This window comes from Ctenocephalides felis, unplaced genomic scaffold (assembly GCF_003426905.1).
Source record: "Ctenocephalides felis isolate EL2017-DRISC unplaced genomic scaffold, ASM342690v1 CF-g0.4_SCAFFOLD_01170, whole genome shotgun sequence".
In the NCBI taxonomy this organism is placed as follows: Eukaryota; Metazoa; Arthropoda; class Insecta; order Siphonaptera; family Pulicidae; genus Ctenocephalides; species Ctenocephalides felis.
Genome location: NW_020537324.1, coordinates 86190472 through 86211798, shown reverse-complemented (window position 1 = coordinate 86211798; position 21327 = coordinate 86190472). Strand labels below are relative to the sequence as shown.

General features: G+C 26.8%; 1 protein-coding gene across 1 annotated transcript in view; it reads right to left on the bottom strand.

Annotated features, from left to right (window-relative positions):
• The window catches only part of LOC113367896 (T-box protein H15-like), an 87550-nt gene extending 66478 nt beyond the window's left edge, over positions 1-21072 (bottom strand). The window contains exons 1-3 of the mRNA XM_026609470.1: positions 20919-21072; positions 15460-15785; positions 13311-13429 (exon numbers count right to left, since the gene is read on the bottom strand). Coding sequence (XP_026465255.1) covers positions 13311-13429; positions 15460-15785; positions 20919-21072 — 599 coding nt within the window. The remainder of the gene's footprint in view (positions 1-13310; positions 13430-15459; positions 15786-20918) is intronic.
• Between the last annotated feature and the right edge of the window lie 255 nt (positions 21073-21327).

Here is a 21327-nt window from a genome sequence, read left to right as displayed (position 1 = left end):
TATATATATATACATGTGTAATTTATGCATATTGCACTTTTGCTTCACAAAGTTGCTAATGCAATAACTAGATTGCGAGAATCTTCAATTAATCATTGTGTACCAGACTGACAATACCAATATACGATATATATATATATATATATATATATATAATATATATATATATATTTATATACCCATGGTTTCTCAAACGTTATACCAATTGAAGAAAACTTGCTAAATGAGAATAACTTTATCTGCATATTATATTTGAATGTAAACAAAGTACTTTAAATAATCATCCAAACAATTATTCCAAATATTTAAAAAATTGGGGGTTTCTCATATGTTTCGAGAATGTTTGTCTTTTCTTCAAAGGATAAACCACATAAATTCTTTTTAAAAAAAACACTTCAACAGTAACCAAAATCATACACTATATTCATATATTTTAATACCATTCCATTTTCTTTACAACTAACCTCTTCATTTTTTTCTTCTAATCTTGCTCCTTTTCTGACTTCTAATTCTACTCTATATTAAGTCAATAATTAAAATGTTACTTAATTTCGCTCTAACAAATCAGATGACAATTTTATGTCAGTTTAGGGAAACTTACCACAGTTTCTCGAACGTTTTTAAGTTTTTCTCCAAGAATCCGCCATTAACCTGAAACGAGGGGTAGATCCAGGTTGACGTCGAAATTCGCGTACCGGTTTTGCGCGGGACATATTGTCAGCTTTTTTATATGATTTTTATTTGTATATTTAATTTTATTTGATTTTGTTGAAATATATATTTTTTAAAATGTCTGTTATACAAGTTTTTTATTAAATTGAAAATAGAAACTATTTTTTAAAATTGAAAATAAATGTATAAAATTATCTTAGTATAAAATTATTATAGTTTCAAAATAACTAGGTTTTTATTTTTAAAAATCAAATTCAGCTTTGACTTCAATCTCCAAATCGGAGATATTTTTTTTTAACTTGTGAAATAAAATATGGTCAAATCAACCAGTATTTCTTACTTAGTTGTCATATTTGTAAAGTAAATATGATATAAAATCGATGAAAGAAATATCAACAAAAATTATATGGTAGGAACAAACTCTAGTCTCAATTACTATATATATATATATATATATATATATATATGTATATATATATATATATATATATATATATATATAGGTACATATATAATTGAACACAGGATGTAGTCACTGATGATGACAACAGTAAAACACGCGAAACGGTCATTAGTATTTCACACCTCACAGAAATCTACTTAAATACTAATATATATATATATACTAGATGACCCGACAGACGTTGTCCTGTACCCTAATCTGCATTTTTTCAATATCCTGTACTAATATTTACCGTTCAGTTAAAATTAATAATTATTGTTTTTCGAATTACTATTTACCTCAATAAATGAGTGACTGTAGAACTGCTTAAAATAAAATGATGATTCTCAATTCCCACAGTTAACACTTTAATTATCCCTTTAACAAATATTGAAATATATTCAATAAAATTATATAATAAAAATTAAACACTGCAATTTATAGTACAAATTTATTTCCAATAGCTCAATTTATTTTAATGTCAAGGGCTATACAATTTTTTAGTCATACCTGTAGGTGTGGATGTAAAAATGAATGATTTTTTGTTTATTCACGACTAAAACATTGACTTTCCAAATGTATCACACAAAAAATCATCGCCTGCCTTTGTGATTTATAGCATAATTTACACGTGTAGAAAATTTAAGTCTTTTAAAGGGTATAACAAATCCAGAAAGAATTAATTAATAGCATTCCCAGTAAAGGTACAACATCACATTGTTTTTTTCTACCCAAAATAATGGCTTTAATAACGTTGCCTATAATTTTTATATATTTGTACCATATTTCAACTGGCTTTTAGTAATTTTTATATCTAAATTTCATTTTTCTCACTAATAAATTTATATACATTATTACTTAAGTTTATATTTGAAGTGAATTAATTTGTCAAATCCTGTTCACATGTGCTCTATTCAACCTACGATCAACAAAACTGCAATAAATGGAGAGGAAAAAACCGTGTGTCGGAAATAGGCTAATCTTAATCTTAAGTTCAGAAGTAAAAACAATTTGCACTCCGTCACCACCCACCGGATTAATTGAATTATAACTCTTTTAATTCTGATTTTATCAAGACTTGCAGTACACTATTTTAAAGGTAATTAAATGAGCTACAACTTTCTCTATCAAAAATTTTACCGTAACTTCTCTTATTTTGAAATGGCAAAGCATTGAAGGACTCCAAAGACACTCTGGTTAGACACTATCAATATTTGTAGTACAGAAAAATAATAAAAAGCAATAATTGGTCAGTAAAAGACTTTGAATTTTCATTTATATACCTTTATACGTATCTTTTATTTTTTTAAATAGATTTTTTTTCATGAAATCATGAGCTTTTTGGAGATCCTTTGCACTAAAGTTTTGGTATTTTCTAGAACCCGTCAAATCTCTTAAACCAAGTTGATTCCAGAGGGAATACGATTATTTTTAATTTTGGTGGAAATGGCACTCAAAAACTATTTGCTTTAAACGAAAAAAATATTGTATGCGTCTTTTATCTGCATGATAGCTCACTCATCTTACACGCAGAAGTACTAATTTTAAAACTTATTTTGAGTACTATGAAACCCCATTTTTATATCTAGCCTAATATTGTTTCTAAAACAATTTATAGAACACCGATTTATTAGGATTTTGATTGATATAATTTTGTTCATTACATGATTTTCGTTTAAATGTATACTTTTAGAAATAATTTCCAAAAACGATGAAAAACGCAAAAAACAACAAATTTTCAGTAGCCAGTATCTTGAAAAGTATTTGCTTTTTTGAAAATCATTATTAAACATTTTTCTATTCTAATTAGTTCTTTTGTCGATATCCAACGTTAGTTTGAAAGAGATACAATTGAACCACTGAAAAGAGATGCCATCCCCCCGGGAAGTGGCAAATGATTCTAAATTATTTTTACTTTTAAACTTGAGAGTAAGATGAACCTAATTCTAAAATTTCATGCAAATTGGAGCACATTAAAAATATTCAGACACAAAATGCTCCATTGTCTTGAGTAAATATTTCGTATCCAATGCCAAACATATGAATTTTTGACACAATGAAGCTTCTAAATAATTGCTTGAATTAATAAATTATTTTTGTATCGTGGTTTAGTAAAGTAAGCCAAAACACGACTGCATTTAAAAGTTAAAAAATAATAATTAGTCAAAGTGAATTGTAGGCTATGTGCAATCACTGACAGACGCATGCGCAGACTGCATCACCTGTCAGATGTTGACTGTATCTTATATTTCTAATATATCTTATATTTTTTCAGTAATCTTTTTAGTAATCTTATATTATTTTAATTTTTAGCACACCTCAGGTTCTTTTTTGGCAATAATAAAGTAGACATTACATTTTCTTTATTTTTAATCATGAATTTATTATATTTTAATATTGCCTTAGCCTATAAGTGAATAGAAATGTTTGGCAAATGACAGTTGTCATTTGTTTTGAATGTCAAACCATGCCTTAAATATTTTAAAGGTCAAACAATGATAAGCGGTTTTTTGTAATTTTTTCTATTTATTTCTACAATCTAACTATATTTCTATAAATCAAAACATTCTAGAGAATTTTCCGAACAAACTTCAGGAAGATTCATGAAAATCCGAATTATAGTTCAGGAGGATTAATGAAACTTACATTGTTACAGAAGAATTTTATATATAAGATATATATATATATTTGTGTGTATGTGTATGTGTGGATATAAAAATCGCCTTGGTTCTCTTACAATATCAATAACAGGTTATTTACGGTGTAAAGTTGACTTAAATCTCTTATTATCGACACTGGAGAATGTAATGGTCAATAGGCAAATGAATAAATGGAAAATATAATAATATACAAAAAAATCAGAAAAAATCTTCTCTGTCTTCAATCCACATATTTAAATATCCATTACCTAGTTGGCAACAATTTCAAATCAATTTCAAACACAATCTATGCAAATTTCGTTCCTAATGACAATTTCGTAAATTTGACTGATTTACGAGGTGTTATGCAAAACTCGAGCACATTTTTGCAATTCAAACTAGAAAAATAGAAAATTAAATTGCAAATTGCAAATTACAGAAAAGCAAACTTATCACAAACATTTATTGATAACAAAATTTTTATGGCGAGCTAATTGTTTCAAACTACAATGTTGAAAATTTTCCGTGTACGATGATAATAAATAACCAGTTGTAATTGTGAAGGAATTATGCTACAGGGTTTAGTACCATTTTTTTTGTTAGATGATTTCTATTAGACATTTAGATCTATGTTTTTAAGTAACTGATATTACTACCGCTGGTTATGTAGCAAGGCCAAAGCTCTTATCACTAAATCACGGACAGGCTTACTGATTTTGTGTAAATGTTGTTTTGAGAATGTTTCGGAGTGAGTCGTCAACATTGAGCAACAATTGACAGACAGAACTAATCAATATTTCAGGTTTGGCTTCTTGAAAAGGTCAAATAAATCTTGACTAACTTGAATATATACACCTGTATATATATATATCTATATATATATATATATATATATATATATATAACAAATGTATTCTGAGTCAACAGATAGATATTAATTTAGGAATATGAACAAACAAAACTCTTTTTTGCACTTATTTATTAAATAATAATTTTCACAAACGTTTCGGGACTAGGTTTGTCTCATCGTCATTGTGTTATAATTTAAAATCTAAAACATGGAAACCTAAATTAGCATTATGTGTTATCCGTTACAAGTCATTCATTATACTGACGAATACTATTACACGAAATATCAAATAGGAAAGAGAAAGAATAGGGCGTAGTTGAAAAATAGATGTCGCTAGGAGAAAACGAACCGTTTCTTTTCATAGAATATTTTTTCTCCTAGCGACATCTATTTTTATTCATATTTCTAAATTAATATGTATATATATACATATAGAAATTTTTTGACTAGCTTGTTGGAATCTCCACAAAAAAAACTATATTTTGATATACCAAATTCAAATATATTTTTTTCTATTTTATTTATTATTTTTTTCCAAAACTGCTCAACCGATCCGCACACGAAATAGCTCAATTTCCGCACAAGCATTCGTTTTCAAGGATATTTATTAAAAATAAATACCAAAACAAAGTCGACAAATTATCGTTAACGATTTTTTAATTACAGTCGTCAAATTTTTTTTGAATTGCAAATTTTTTAAGTCCATAATTGTCACATTTGTTATTTGCAAAATTACAAATTATTAATATTTATTGCAAAAACTACATTATCTTATCTCTGTACTCTTAATTGTTGCAAAAAAATAATATATAGATTTAAATATATTATTAGGAATATTTTTTAAATTGAATACTTTGGATATGTTTGGCGTCCGCATTGATACATTTTTACGTAGAAGTTACTTTTTTTAAATTTTTGATTATTTTAGTAATAAACATTTTTTGATTCGATTTATTTTTGGATAAATATTGAAAGTATAATTCAATGTTTAACTCATGCAGATATTCTAGTATAAAAGTGCCCTCTTATCATATTTCTTGCTCTCTAATTTTAGATTAGAAAATTAGATTAAAAAAATTCATAAATTTCGGTTATATATATTTTTTTGTATACTTTATTTCATAACTTTTACTTTTTAAAAAATAATGTTATAATAACTGCTCTCTTCGCTTAATCAGATTAGAGAGTAATTTTATTCAAGGATAGTTCTGTGTAAGCGATTTTCGCTTATAGATGACAATTCTAATTCGTTCTCGTCCTTTTTAGTTCTTCAAAAGTGCAATTTTTGGTTTTTAAATACATGTTTCTCGATAATGATTGGAAAATCTTAAAATATTTTGTGTAACAATGGACATACAATTTTTATTTATGATATCTATATTCTAAGTATCTTACCAAATATTATAAAGAAAATTATTTCTTTTATACAATTTAAATTTTTGGTGCACGAGTTCTTCTCGCATTCATTGCTATTCTTATTTTTTAACGAATTCAAACAGATGTGCATTTTAAGTGAATTCACACTTTTCGTGTTGCAAATACATTTTTATGGTACCGTTGTTATAATAAACACTAATTTATACATATATACATTATAAATATATACATATACAAATATATATATATATATATATATGTATTATATTGTATTATCCCGATGTAGAGTTCGCACGAAGGAGGACTCTTTAATTGCTCCTTCAAAGTGTTGTAAAAAAAATGCTTATTGCAAAACATGATGAGGAATTAGTTTTTACAGCTTAATTATTTTGTAAGCGGTCTAATTCAAAAGAAACAGGAAATTGAACTAGGTGTAAGTTGCATTTTGCCTTCAGAAAAATTGCTTGAAATTACTTTATATAATCAAAATAGAACAAAAAAGTGTTGAACAATTTATACAACCATTTGTTTCACATTTGTCACACATAGGCAAGAAAAAACAAAATACAAAAACCCCAAATAAAAAAAATATTTCAAAACCTCTGAACTTCAGGTTGTTAAATTTGGTTTATAAAGTCGATTGTAATGATTGTGCTTGTTTCTATATTGGGGAAAGTTTGTAATCCACATATTTATATTTTTTTATATAGAAATTTATATTTTTATATTATTTTTTACCAGTGTTCTAATTAGTTTATATATTTATATTTCTATTTTTTGTTTTGAAATCCAAAAGTCCTGAACATAAGGTTTTTAAATTTGGTTTGCAAAGTCGATTGCAATGATTGTGCTTGTTAATATATTGGGAAAGTTTGTAATGAACATATTTATAATTTCAACAGTTCTAAATGATGTTCTTTGAACACATTTTATTATACAATCATACTTTTAATAAAAATTGTTCGAGCATTCTTTACATAAAAAAATATTGACCTTAGAAGATTCGCAGAATCTATTTTCATTTTTATTCATGTTACTTGGGTACAAAAACACGTTTTTTTGTAATTTACAATAACCTCAAAAACAATTATAAATTTCTGTAAGGTTGATCTATTTTTAATTTCAGGTTTTATGCAATCTGTAATTTTTAATATAATAAGTCTAATATAGACTATTTTGTTTCTCAACTTTTAAATAATTTTGTGTTTAACTGTTAGTTTGCTTTTTTTAATTATTTTTAGTATATATTTTTCTCTGGTAGTTATAATATTAATATTTGAATTTTTTAGTGTTATTAAAGTGTTGGACTTATTTTGTATATTTTTTAGCTGAAGGATGATATATATTTTATATTTCGAAACCGTATTATTAGTAAATATATATATATATATATATATATATATATATATATATATATTTGTATTTATAAATCGATTTTATTATTTGATTACCTTATTATTACACGGTGCTAATAATCGCGTGAAAACGTTTTGCAAATGAGCATATAAAAGTGCGACAGGTGTGCATATTTACTTTATTATATATATATATATATATATATATATTATATATAAGGGTACTCTGCATTAAATTCAGTAATTACTAAATTACTTTATTTACAACAAAGATCTTCAATGTTCAAAACATTATCAGGGCAACAGTTTTACAAATACTATAATTACTTAATTCTTATTAAAATTATTGTTGAATTCAATCAAAAATATATATGCTAATTAAATAGTGCAAAATTATCCCATTAAATTACAATAATACAATTATTATACAACTAATTATTATAAATGAAAAATTTAAAGTTTATAACTTGCAGTCGCAGTGTTTAGTGTAATTTGTACAACTTTCACATTTCTTTCTAAATATTATTGGGTGTCATATAAGTTGTTAAAAAAATTTATATTCACTAAAAATGTACATCAAAATCCACGTAAAATTTTTCATCAAAACGTCTGGAATAACAAATTCTAAAATATTTACATTCTTCATTATCATTACAAAATCAATATTACTTTGTTAGTACCAAGTCCATACAGTATGGTTACTAATATTGCATCGTAAAAAAAGTTGATACCAAAAAAATATATAAATCGGTACTAAACCGATAATTTACATGTTTATTTATTTATTTATTTATATATTTACAATACTAATAAATAATTCAATCGTCTTCATAGCTACTTAAGGCATCAAATATTTTCTTACAAAACGATTAAGACGCAAACATGAAAAAAACATCAATTCAGTCGATACACCTGTATAATATATATATATAATATATATATATATATATATATATATATATATATATTATCTCGAGGTGTCCAAAATGACCATTTAGGAGTATGTTTGTTCATGTAAATTCGTGTTCAAAATATTTTTTTTCTTTTGTTGTAAATACCTGAAGAGCTGTCGATAGAACGACATCGACATCGAAGCACCTGTTAAAGAAACGACCAAGAAAAAAATATAAAGGCTTAGAAGTTTTGATACGGGATCGATTTTATACCTGGATGGTAATATATACACACACACTTTACTGTACTATATGTAGTCAGAAAACTTATACATTGTATAAACTATTTCTATTGCAAAATTATAAATGATGTTTGGTTTTTCGAAAATAAGACACTACTAACTAGGAAATTATGGATCAGCATTATTCTGTGTCATAGATTGGCCCTACTCATATTTTTGAATTTTATGTCCATATGTATGTAAAAATAATATTCATGATTATACTGATGATAACACTAATCAAAGTCCCGAAGCGTTTGTAGTTGTTGCATCATTTAATAAAAAAGTGCTAGCAAAAGAGTGTAGTATGTGATACACATAATGTAATTGGGAGTGCCGCAAGGAACGGTTCAAGGACCTCCTTTATATTATTTCTAGATGATAAATCTTGAAACCAAAATGCTTGACAAGGATAATTATTAAATATATTTTCTAAAATATATTAAAGTATGAAAAACAATTTATATTTATTAAATAGAGTTTTCTGATGAATCAAAAAATAAATAAAATACAATTTATCAAATAGAGTGAAAAATATTTTTATCATTTTTCGTGGATATGTTTTGAAGAGACAAGAGCCTACATAAATAAATTATATAAACAATAAACAAGAACAGACTTACTTATTAATAGTTCAATGACTAATTAAATTTTCTATAAATTTTTTAGTATTGACATCTTAATATAGTGAGATTATAGGAACAACTTTTCAGCAATTTTGTAGCTTTATCAATTTTAGTAACAACATAGTAGCGACTTGGTACTAAAGTAGTATCTGGAATATAGTATCAGTTTAGTATAATTTAATTCAAATCAGCAAGCAATCTTTTCGATTTAGTGATGAAGTCTTTATATCGAACAATGTACTACAGATTTAGTAGTAACATATTTATTTTACAGTAATAACGTAGTGTGGGCTTGTAATTTTTAAATATAATAGCATTTTAGTAATAATTTATAATATTAACATTTTTTTAAAAAAAACTCATAGTAACGACTATCAAAGTAGTTATCGTCTTAGTAAAAACACAGTATGTATTCAGTAACAAAAGTAATGTAAATTTAGTAAAACAATGTGTTGCAAAATTTTGTAACTTTTATAAATATCGATTTAGTAATAATCCATTAAAAAAAACTTATAACGTTTCAGTTAATTACTATTATTAATAATCTTTAAAGTTATCTCGACTCAAAATATTTTCGAGAATCAATTTCTTCCTCTCTTAGCACGTGCATGTCAAATTAGTGATATTTTATGGCTTTTGTTAGTTTTAAATCAAGCAACACCTGTAACCAGGTGTATAGTATACATTTCTATATATATATATATATATATATATATATATATCCGAAATCTAATCTTTGACAAGCTACTTAATAAAAAAACAATAATTGTCAAATTCCAAGACGACATTAACAAAACGATTTCAGACCCTACTCGAAGATTACACTTTTATATACAGACACATGTTTATATATATATATATATATATTGCTGTATTTTTATATATCTATCATCCAAACGTATGTGTATAATTTTTTGTTTTGTCATTTTTTAATCGCGAGCCATTTAAGGATAACATCTGAAATATGTGACTCCACGTTTATATATATATATATATATATATATATATATATCGTATACATATATATATATATATTTGTGTGTGACACAGGAGGTCATTTGTGGGTCTGTAAATTATTACAATATATTTTTAAAAAGCTGTTTGAATATTTATAAGCACGCTTGCATAAACTCAACAAAATTATATATCTCTACAAGTAATTTTTAAAAAGTTTTGAAGCACCTGATATATAATTAATATTTTAAAAAAATGATTTTAAATTTTTTTAGCGTTATTAGAAAACTTTTTTGTTTATTTTATCACAAGCAAGTCGAAGTCTATAATAATAAATATTATTCCTTTAAGATTTCCGTCTAGTCTTATTTATTCAAAACAAGTTTCGAATAAAAATTAGCTCTTATTGTATTTTACCAAATTATTTTGATCTCTATATAGTAAATATAAGTATTTTTTCCTTATCTAATCTTACAGAAAATATTTGCATTATTCTTGTTGAGATTTGTAGTTTTTTCTGTTACATTTAGCATAATCAACATATAATTTAAATTTATTATGTCTGTATTTTCTTAATATCTATTTTTTAGTTAAAATGACTATGAAGTCCTTACCAGGCAATTTGTGATTATATGGAAATAAAAAAAACAGAGATTTCAAGAGTTATCATCCAGAAATAATATAAAGAGGTCCTTAAACCGTTCCTTGCGGCACTCCCACATACAAACAATTCATTTGCACAAAACGCATCAATTTATTACCCTATCTATTATTTTTCTATAGTGGCCCCTTTATGTTCAAATTCGTTTTCCCCTGTTTTAACTATCCTATATCATATTTTTCGATCAGTGATAGACAGCTAGCCACACACACGGGTTCACACACAGAATAATATAATACACTAAGAACGTTTATTATAAAAATCGAGATAACGTTCTCGGATCGTTGACGAATGGATTTTTTGAAAAGGTGACTTGACATTTAGAATGACAGACGAACGGATGATAAAAAACTATTTTAGATAGAATATACATACATACATATGTAGAAACATATATACATATATACATATTAGGGTGGTCCCTAATATGGACATTTTTGAATTTCCTTGCTCCCAAAGGCTCAAATGGTTCCAAATTGATAAAAAACAATTCTCTGAAAGTTTTAGCTCTTAATATTAACGTTTAGATAGAGCGCAATTCAATCAAAGTTTGTATGGTAAGAGCATGAAAAAAATTTTGAAAATTAAAAAAAAAAAATGTTTTAGGTATAACATAGCGACAAATGAATGAGTTTTATTCATTTATTTGTTCGCTAAATTACATCTAAAAAACATTTTTAAAATTTTTGAAAATTTTTCCATGCTATTTCCATACAAAACTTTGATTGAATTGCGCTCTATCTAAAAGACAATATTCAGAGCTAAAACTTCGAGAGAATTGTTTTTTTATCAATTTGGAACTATTTGAGCCCTTGGGAGTAAAAATTCGAAAATGTCCATATTAAGGACTACCTTAATATACATACATACATACACACATAATATATGCATGCAGATTTATGTGATATTCAAACATTATAAACAGTATTGTTCAAAGTGATAAGTTAGAAAAAAAGGAATAATTTTAATTAATTTTTATAGCTAAACCGCTTCTCCTAGGCCTATAATATTTTAAGGTGCTCAGTTTGAAAGTGAGCTCTATCACTAAGCAAAGTTTTATCAAAATTTTAGAAGAGTAAACCTGAGGTTCTGCTTCTAAGGGGACTTCCATTAATCACGTGATCGATTTTTTAAGGATATTTAGTCGCCCCATACCCCTTCGTGGTGATAATTAAAATTACCCCTGCCCCCTCACCCACCAATCATTACGTATTTTTAGTTACAAGAAGAAATTGTAATTTTTATATTTTTTTTGTAGAATTTTTGGATTTATTTTAGTAACTCTGGTAAAATGTAAATACACGTGATATCTTGCTATAGCCCTCCCTCCCCAAGTAATTTTTCGTAATTTTTCATATTTTTTTGTAATTTTTTGTTAACCTTTCAACATACAGCGTCATCTCTGATACTGAGCATGTACTACAAACTAAGATTTTTTGTTTGACTGCTACTCATTTGTTTGATAGCTACTCATTATTCTCTGCTTAGTTAATTTTTAGTGACAAACCGGCATTATGTTCACTGTGATATAGTGCAAAAAAAGTAAAAAAAATAAGTTACTTGTTTCCTAACATTTCAATTGGAAAGCATCAAATCAATCACGTGTATCGTGCAAATTTTTATTTAATTTTATCAGCAGGCAATTTTTTTCTTCATCTTTTAATCACCAAACGAAATGTTACATAAAATGAAACCATCTGGTGGTGAAACGGAGTTCGCCCGGTTTGCTATGATATAAAAAATTATCTGAATACAAACAAAATATTTAATAGTTAGAAATATATATCAATTGCCTATTAAAAACTAATATAAACCGTTATTTATATAAATATGTGCATAACATAAAAACGAACATAGAAAACCGCGGTACAAATAATATTATGGGCGTGTTGCATTGTTCCCCATTCTAAATATACAAATATTTATTTATATATATATATATATATATATATATATATATATATATATATAAATGTGTATATATATACAGAAGTGAGAGAGAAGCCGTTTATTTAAGTCAACAATATCATAATAGTCGAGTCACTACCAAGTGACGTTTCGCAACGATTTCAATGGCCATTGTCAGGGAATTTACACACACGCGCTTTTCAATCGTCTTATTTGCTCTTTGTGGATATTGTGGTGTGTTTTTCTTGTTGTTGTTATGTTGTTGCTACTGCTAAACGGATATTAGGACTATTTGTTTAGGTGTAAATAAATAAATTTATGTTGTGACAATATGGGGAAAATTGATGAACCCGGGAGTTTGTTGTACATGTCCGATTGACATCGAGGAGCAGTGATATTAATTATAAAGCTAAGTTTGGTGTTTCGATATGTTATATTAAAAGACGTGTGTTAACCGATTTGGCCACACTTAGTCCTAAAATATTCGTGCTAATCCTGAGGTTGTGGGAAAGGTGCGATATTATTTCAAAACCTCGTAGAAACTCTGTTAGTTTATTTATTTTTACTTTAAAAAAAAACGCAAACGTTTTAAACGCAAAAAGTGAACTAGTAAATAGATATATAAAACTATAATTTTTTATTTGTATCTTACCTTCCAGTTTTGGTAATGATCATTTCTGTCCCGAGATCGTGGAATTTGTCCCAAAGATCTTTCGTTTCTAAATGACACCGGACCGATCGCAGGTCGTCACTGTTACACCTGTCTCCTCTCTGAAATAGATAAAAATTGTTAAATCATTTTTATGTATTATTTACATTAATATTTGACTAAGATCATTAAATATAATATTCTTCTACATTCATAATTTTAGACTACTTTGCTTTAAATTTCAAACTAGTGGGATGCATGGCATCGTACCTTAAGGCAAATTGATGGAACTTGCCGTACCGTAAATAAAAATCTGGATACGGAACCCAAAAAAATTACATAAAATGTGTACACCTTATTAAAATCTCTATCTCCGCTAAATGACATTTTTTTAACTTATTTTTATTGAGAGTCTATAATCTCTGGACCTGCGTTTCCAAAAATCAGTTCTTCATCTAATCAATACAAGTAAAATGTTTTTTGAATTATTAAAATCGGGCGCTCCGTTCTCTTAAAAACTGATTTACCGTTTTTGGCATTTTTTGCCTCGTATCTTCGGAACGGCTAAACCTGCCTTTGCCAAAAACTAATCAGCACGTCTCCTTATCAATACAAATCGAATGTTTTTTGAATTACCCAAATCGGTTGATCGGTGTTCCCGAAATCGTCGACGAAAATTTGTATCCGCTCACACACACATACATACATTTTTTCTGAGGTATGCCAAAATATTCAGAAACCTTTGAAACGTAAAGATATATAAAAATTTTCATTTTCGATTTTTTTGCGATTACTATAACTTAACTCCCCTACGGAAAGTTAATACTACCTCAGAATTTTAAGAATTAAAAATTATACTGGACGCGTGGACTGCATTTTTATGTGATTTTTTATGGTTCTGTAGATAATCATTATTTTCTTAATTAAATTTGATTAGAATGCGGTTTTATATTGCAACTTGCCAATAGGCATTACAATTATCAATTGAACGTCAATTTCAATGTTTAAAACAACTTTTCTTTTGTTGTAATTATATAAAATTATATAAATTATATAAAACAAATTATATAAAATTATATAAATTATATAAAATTATATAAAAATCAATAAATACAACTCGACATAGACAAAAATTTGATAATCAAAATTATATATTATTTTTATTTCGTTTTTACTATGACAATATATCTATAATAAATCGATCAACCGATTTGAATGATTCAAAAAACATTTTTCTTATATTGACCATCCCAGGTCAAGGATTTTGGAGATCCAATGAAAAAACGAAAGCATTACATTTGGCGGTCATAAATGATCAATAGACAAAAAAACTAATATTTTCTAAAATTTTAAAATTTGCTATTGTTTGAAATTAGGGTACGGAAAGTTACAGCAATTTTCCTTAAGGCGATACCATGCACCATTGGTTGAATTTTTGTTTTGTGTAAATTTGTAAACTCGTAAAGTATAGAAGAATGTGGCAAATTGGCAAATGTGCCCAAAAAAATCAAAGTTTAATACCACAAATTTTGTCTAATTATTGTTTCTTTATCATAGTTATCTTTGAGTAATCGGCCGAAAATTGAAAATGAAAATTTTTGCATTTCTCGACGTTTTGAAGGTTTCTGAACATTTTGGCATAACTCAAAAAAAATGGATGCGTGTGTGTGTGTCCGCATTTTCCGTCAAACTATTGAAAAATGTGAAAATGCCGCCAAGCTAAGCACAGTATAAGTGAAAATGTCGCACAGAATTATTTGCAAATGCGTTTAGACTGTGACTATACGGGAGCACTTTTTAAATTTTGTGCAAATTAGGCAACTGTTTTTTTTTAAATTGAATACGAAATGAAATGACGTTTGTTAATGTTCTGGAGATAAATTATGGATATTTATGATTTACATTTGATTTGCTCAGATATAACAAGATAGCATAAAAATAATGAAAGTTACAGAGTCTTTGTAATAATAAATTTGCAAACTTAAAATTTCTCGAATATTTCATTACGGTACGGGAAGTTTCAGCAATTTGTCTTAAGGCACGATGCCATACACCACTAGTTGTTTTTTAAATAATCAAGAATGCAACTCGCAGCAGGCAAATCATGCCCAAAAACCATACAATTATTCCCTCCTAAGTCTATTTCCCTTACCATGGGTATGTCCGGGCTGAGCCTCTCGCTGCCGCTCGGGCTGTTCGGCGGCGTCTGCTCCGTACCGCTCTCGTTCGGATTATTACTCTTGTTCCCGGCGGGATTGCCGGCCGAAACATTACCACCACTGATACTGTTGTTACTATTGTTGGACTGTTGATGTTGCTGTTGCTGTTTAGCAACGATCCTCGGACAATTGTTGTTGTTGATGTTGATGTTGATCGAGGAGGGACTCGTCGTGTGGGTCGAATTGGCGGTAGATTCGCTGTCCGAACACTGTTCGACGTCGACCTCGATGTCTTCGACGTCTTCGTTGGTCGGGGACACTGGTAATGGAGAAGGAAAGAAAATTGTTAATTGATTATAACATGTTAAGAATTTTGGACGTTTTTGGTGTATATTAGTATACAACTCTAAAAGTTGACTCAAGATCCTGCAATAAATTCGATTCGATTTTTAGTTTTTTTTAAAGGAATTTTAAACAAAGAATCTCATAAATTTATTTCTGGTAAATAATGATATTCTACATAAAATATCTAAAATCTGACTTGAAATTATACTGATAGTCAGAATTTGAGACAAGGAATTAATTAATAAGCAAAATGTCTATTTCGATGACAAGATTGTTTTAAAATTGGATTTATTTCTGGTTTATATTGGTGTTTTGCAAAAATAAACCAAAAAGTAATTAATTTGAGATGGTGCACCAAGGGTTTGATAGTTGAATTTTGAGACAAGCAGTTTTGTTCCTCGGATTCTTAGTTCTTCATCCATGGATCTACAAATTGGATTTATTTTTGGTTAAAGCCCTAACTATAAAAAGTTGGTCCAAGATCGTATTTATTTTTGATTAAAACCTTAACCATAAGAAGGTGGTCCAAGATCGTGTAATAAACGCATCATAATTAGATTTTTAACAAGAAATTTAGACATTTTGACGATTCGACTTTTAGTTCTTTATTGGGGTTTTTAAAGAAAGAATCTTACAGATTTATTTCTGGTTATTAATGATATTCTACATAAAATATCTAAAACTTGAAATGAAATGACACTGAGAATTTGATAGTTAGATTTTGAGACTTTTGAGTTTGAGGATTTCGGGTTTAGACTTTTGAATATACGATTTTTGGTACATTATCCGGAAATGATTAGAATTGTCGTTGTGCTTTTATTTCTGATTTATAATATTATTTATAATTTTTTTTTATGTTCTGCATAAAAATTTAAAAGTTGACTTAAGATCCTACTCCTGCATTGGATTTGGAGATGGCAATTTAGACGTTTTGATGATACAAAGAATCTTGTGATTTTTTTTTTGATTTATTAATGTTTTGTGTAAAAAAATCTAAAAGTTGAGATTTCGAGACAAGCAATTTAGACGTTTCGATGATTAGATATAAAAAATCTGTAAAAGCATAATTTTAACATCGTGTAAAAATGAAAAGACTATGTCATCAGTAAATCTACAATTTTAATGGAAAAATTACTAACTAAAAGTGTAAGAAATTTTCTTAAATGCAATGATAAGAAATTATAGATGATAAGAAATTATATGTTAAAACGTAAAAGTAAAAAAAAATTATAGATCCTTCTTTGTCCTGATATATTATGTCAGCATGAGTGATTTTACAATTTTGACAGAAAAATTACTAACTAAATGATTTTTTTTTTCAAAATGGTAGATCTATTGATGAATTTCATAAACATGAAAAAAATCATGTCGAAACGTGTAAACATAAATACACTATTGTTTTACTTTTTTTTACTTCTAAAATTTTATTCTATATATCTATTATATATATAATATATACATTTCGTCCAAAATTCTATTTTCGGTCCAATATTATATTTTTATGAAAATTATTAAAATATATATTTTTCATATTTTTATTAAATTTAATTCAATTACGTGATTTGTTTTTTCAATGTTAAAGATAAGATACATAATTATTAAACGTCTTTTGAGGCTAAAAATATTTAAAAAAATTGACATATTATATAACTCGGAACGAAGAATTTGATTCTATATTTCCAATTTGAAATAACGATTATAAACATACAGTTATTGCTTCAGTACAATAGCAATTCTTTTGAAAATCTCTAAGTATGTCCAAATTCCAAAAATCAAAAAGTTTTTTACACAACGAACAAAACTATGATTACTAATTCAACAGAATAATTTATGTACTAGTTATTTCTAATTTAATATTTTCTAACCAATGAATAAATATTATCAAAAATCCTTAATGATGGCTATTTAAAGTATTTATATAAAAATCATAATAGGTAGTTTTATTTATCTCTAGTATTTTCATAATATATCAAGTTTGTAAAATTGGTGGTCAATAGGCAATGGTAGTCAAGATGCAACAGTGGGGGCCCAGAACTAATACAATTTGTAATTTGTAAAATAAAGTCAAATGATATATTTGTTGTACTATAACTAAAGATGAAAAAATAGTGCATTTTATAAGAATAAGGCGACATTCACGCTTTTCGCCCTGAATAATTAAATAACTTATTCTATTCATAACCGTTTTTTCTGTTTGATTCGCCGTGAAATACCACACACAATGACCAGAATCATTTTTTTGAAATCCCAAATACAATTAGATAGATTCTTCGTTTCGATAAAACGTCAAAAATGTCAAAAGTATCAAAAATGTCGTCCCCGGGCAATTACGTATTATTAGTCAGATCACTGAGGATGAATTCGTTACGCCGGTTCGAGGGAATTGATAATTATACCGAAACCGAAAAAAATAGGAATCAAAATCTAAGAGATAGATTTTGGGAGCAGGAAACTGAGGTGTGAGCTTGATTCGATATTGATTTTTTTATATTGACATCAATAATTTTGATAAATGATTTTTTTATAAAACCTAAGTGGGTCACAATTTTTATTATAAAAAGCTTCAAAAATAAGATTTTTTAAAAAAAAAAAAAATATCTATGACATATATATATATATACTTTTCGATACAGATTCAGTCAACTATCTCAGTGCTTTATTTAACTTTTTATATTTTCTAACTAATTCTATTTAATGCAGGCATATTAAGTACATAATACAAATTCATAAAAATAAGTAACTCCTAATGATGGCATTAAATTCTGATCGAAACGTGTGATCAGCATTATAAAATTCCCACTCGATTCTAATTCCCAATTTATTAAAAATAAAACGCGCGTACCCCAAATTAACCAATAAATAACTAAAATTATTCAATAACTAAAATTATTCCCCCCATAATCGATTTCCGCACACGTTTCGATTTTAACGATTCGCCTTGCGACGGATGCCCATACCTCCGTTCTTATAAGATTCTTATCGGAAATCCTGCAGAGGAAAGAATTAACCTAATTATCGGAAATTACAGGTCTCCGGTAAGAGATAGAGGTCTCTTGAGGTCTCTCTCAGGGACCTCCGAAATGTATAATTCGGAAATTATTATTTGACAGAGACAATGAAAGGGTCTTCGAAGCCGACGTGCTCGGAGATTATGTAATTAGAGGAAAAAAATTATATGTGAATGGATATGTATATATAATATATATATATATATATATATATATATATATATATATATATGTATAAATATATGCGAGTAAGTGATTTAAAAATTATAGTTCTGTTCAAACGTTTCGTTTTTATCTATAGTGTCATCTTTAGAGACATTTTGTTTAATAAAATGTTGACCCCATGAAAGTAAAGTTCAGAAAAAAATAGCTACGTGTGATTTAGATTTTTTGTCAAGTTCACAAATTTGCAAAATAAATTAATATCAAAAAATTAAAAAAATTCTTTCTCAGAGTAAAGTAGAAATTTTAGTCAAGAAGCACCGATTTTTTTAATTTAATTTTAGTATTCAAATTTAAAGCATTTTATATTATTACCTACTAATTTTATAGTTATTATTCGGACAAGCGTTTCGTTTTTATTTATGCATCATTTTCAGTTTTTATTTGTGTATAACAAGAAATAATTTTACCTATTTTTTTTTTAATTATTGCAAAAATGTGAATTGTTGAACAGTTATAAAAAAATAAATTTGTTTTAAGATTTTTCTACATTTATTCTTAGACATCACTAATATAATAATTTTATTTATAAAAATCTATGAAAAAATATCATCAAACTTTTTATCAATAGCAATTTTGATCTCAAAAATTGAAATAGGTAAAATTTGAACAAAAAAATTAGGTGTTAGTAAATCAGATTTTTATTGTATTATGTTCATTATTAATTATAGAATTGTTAAAATTATTCTATTATCAAATAAGCAATAAATCTCAGAATGTTTGAGTAAATTGGAAAATTTATTAAGTGATTAATTTTAAATTATATCACATTTTTGATGATTTTTTTAAATACATCGTTACAATTTAAAAATGTCGAACTTTTGTAGTTAGATAAATCTTTCTGAACGTTTTTCTGTAATATTTAAATCTTTCTGCACGGTTTTCTATAACATTTTCAATTAGCTTTCATGAAGTATTTGAAATAATTAAATAAATAAATAACTGAGTAAATTATATTAAAATGAATCATTTTAACTGAATCTCGTAGATTGAAGTTAAAAATATTCCCAGTATAAAAAAAATTAACTTAAATTACTCATTTAAAAACTAACTGTGTGCATTTCTATAATAGTTAAAATAATTAAATAGATAATATACATTTTTTTTGACTTTTGATAAGTTAATCCTAAATTTAAAACAGATTTTGTATTTTTAACAAATTCATAGATTAGTTCTATCCGTCGCAACTTTTATAACAAAATATCTTATGCCGTAATATAAAACAATATCGCACTTTAAATTTAATGAAAAATAATTTCTAATTTTTTAGATTTCTAATTTGTAATAATTATTTTGTACTCTATATAATTTCCCGTATTATTTTAGTTCTGAGAAAATGCTTATTTAAAATCTTATACAAAATTCTTGGAAACTATTTTTTGTTGATAACTTGTAAATATTATTATTAGTATTATACAATTGAATATAAACTCATTAAGACGATTTTTTACAAAGCTGGATTTGTGTTTTATTATTGAAACATTCATTTATACCGTATTTACTGTATATATTAATATTATATATTAATTTCAATTATGTAATTCTACGAAAACATTTAAATAAAATCTTAGTAACAATTTTTGTTATTAACTAATAAATTTTATTATAAAATTCAACGAGGCAACAGAATTCCTGAGTTTATATAAATACCTATATTATATTTGTATTTAAATTCTTTTTACGATGATGTGTAAAAGAGTTGTTCTACAAAATATACTTGACATTGTCCCCAAAACTTCTAAATATCTTCTGAACCACTCTTTTAAACCTTTTACAAACATTTTTGTAATTTACCCAAAACCCCAAACAACCCTTACACTTATCAATTTTTCCAATTTAACCCAAATTTATATTTTTTTTCTATTTTTCAAACTTACAATTTTGCTGCTGCCGCTCCCTGTCCCGCTTGGCTTTCGACATGATAGCCGCTATCGAAAAATCGGTGCTACGCGTCAATTTATTGGGGGCGTTTGCGTTCGTGCTTGGGGGCGCGGGCGGTGCCCCGGGTCTCGGCTGTGCCCCCAAAATCATCTCGAATCCTTTAGGAATTTTTGAGAGCAAACCGCAAGTCTTTACGACTTTTTTTAACGGAGATATTAAGGGAAATAGAGGACTATGTCATCATAAAAGACACATTTAGTTTAGAAAAATTATTAATTTATTTATTTTGTACACTGCACTAAAGTTCACTGTGAGTTCATAAGTCTAAAATTTTAGTAGTAATTATTTGTAATAAATATGCTTTTGGGAATTTCTAACGAGAAACTCTTGATGAGATTTTTTGTA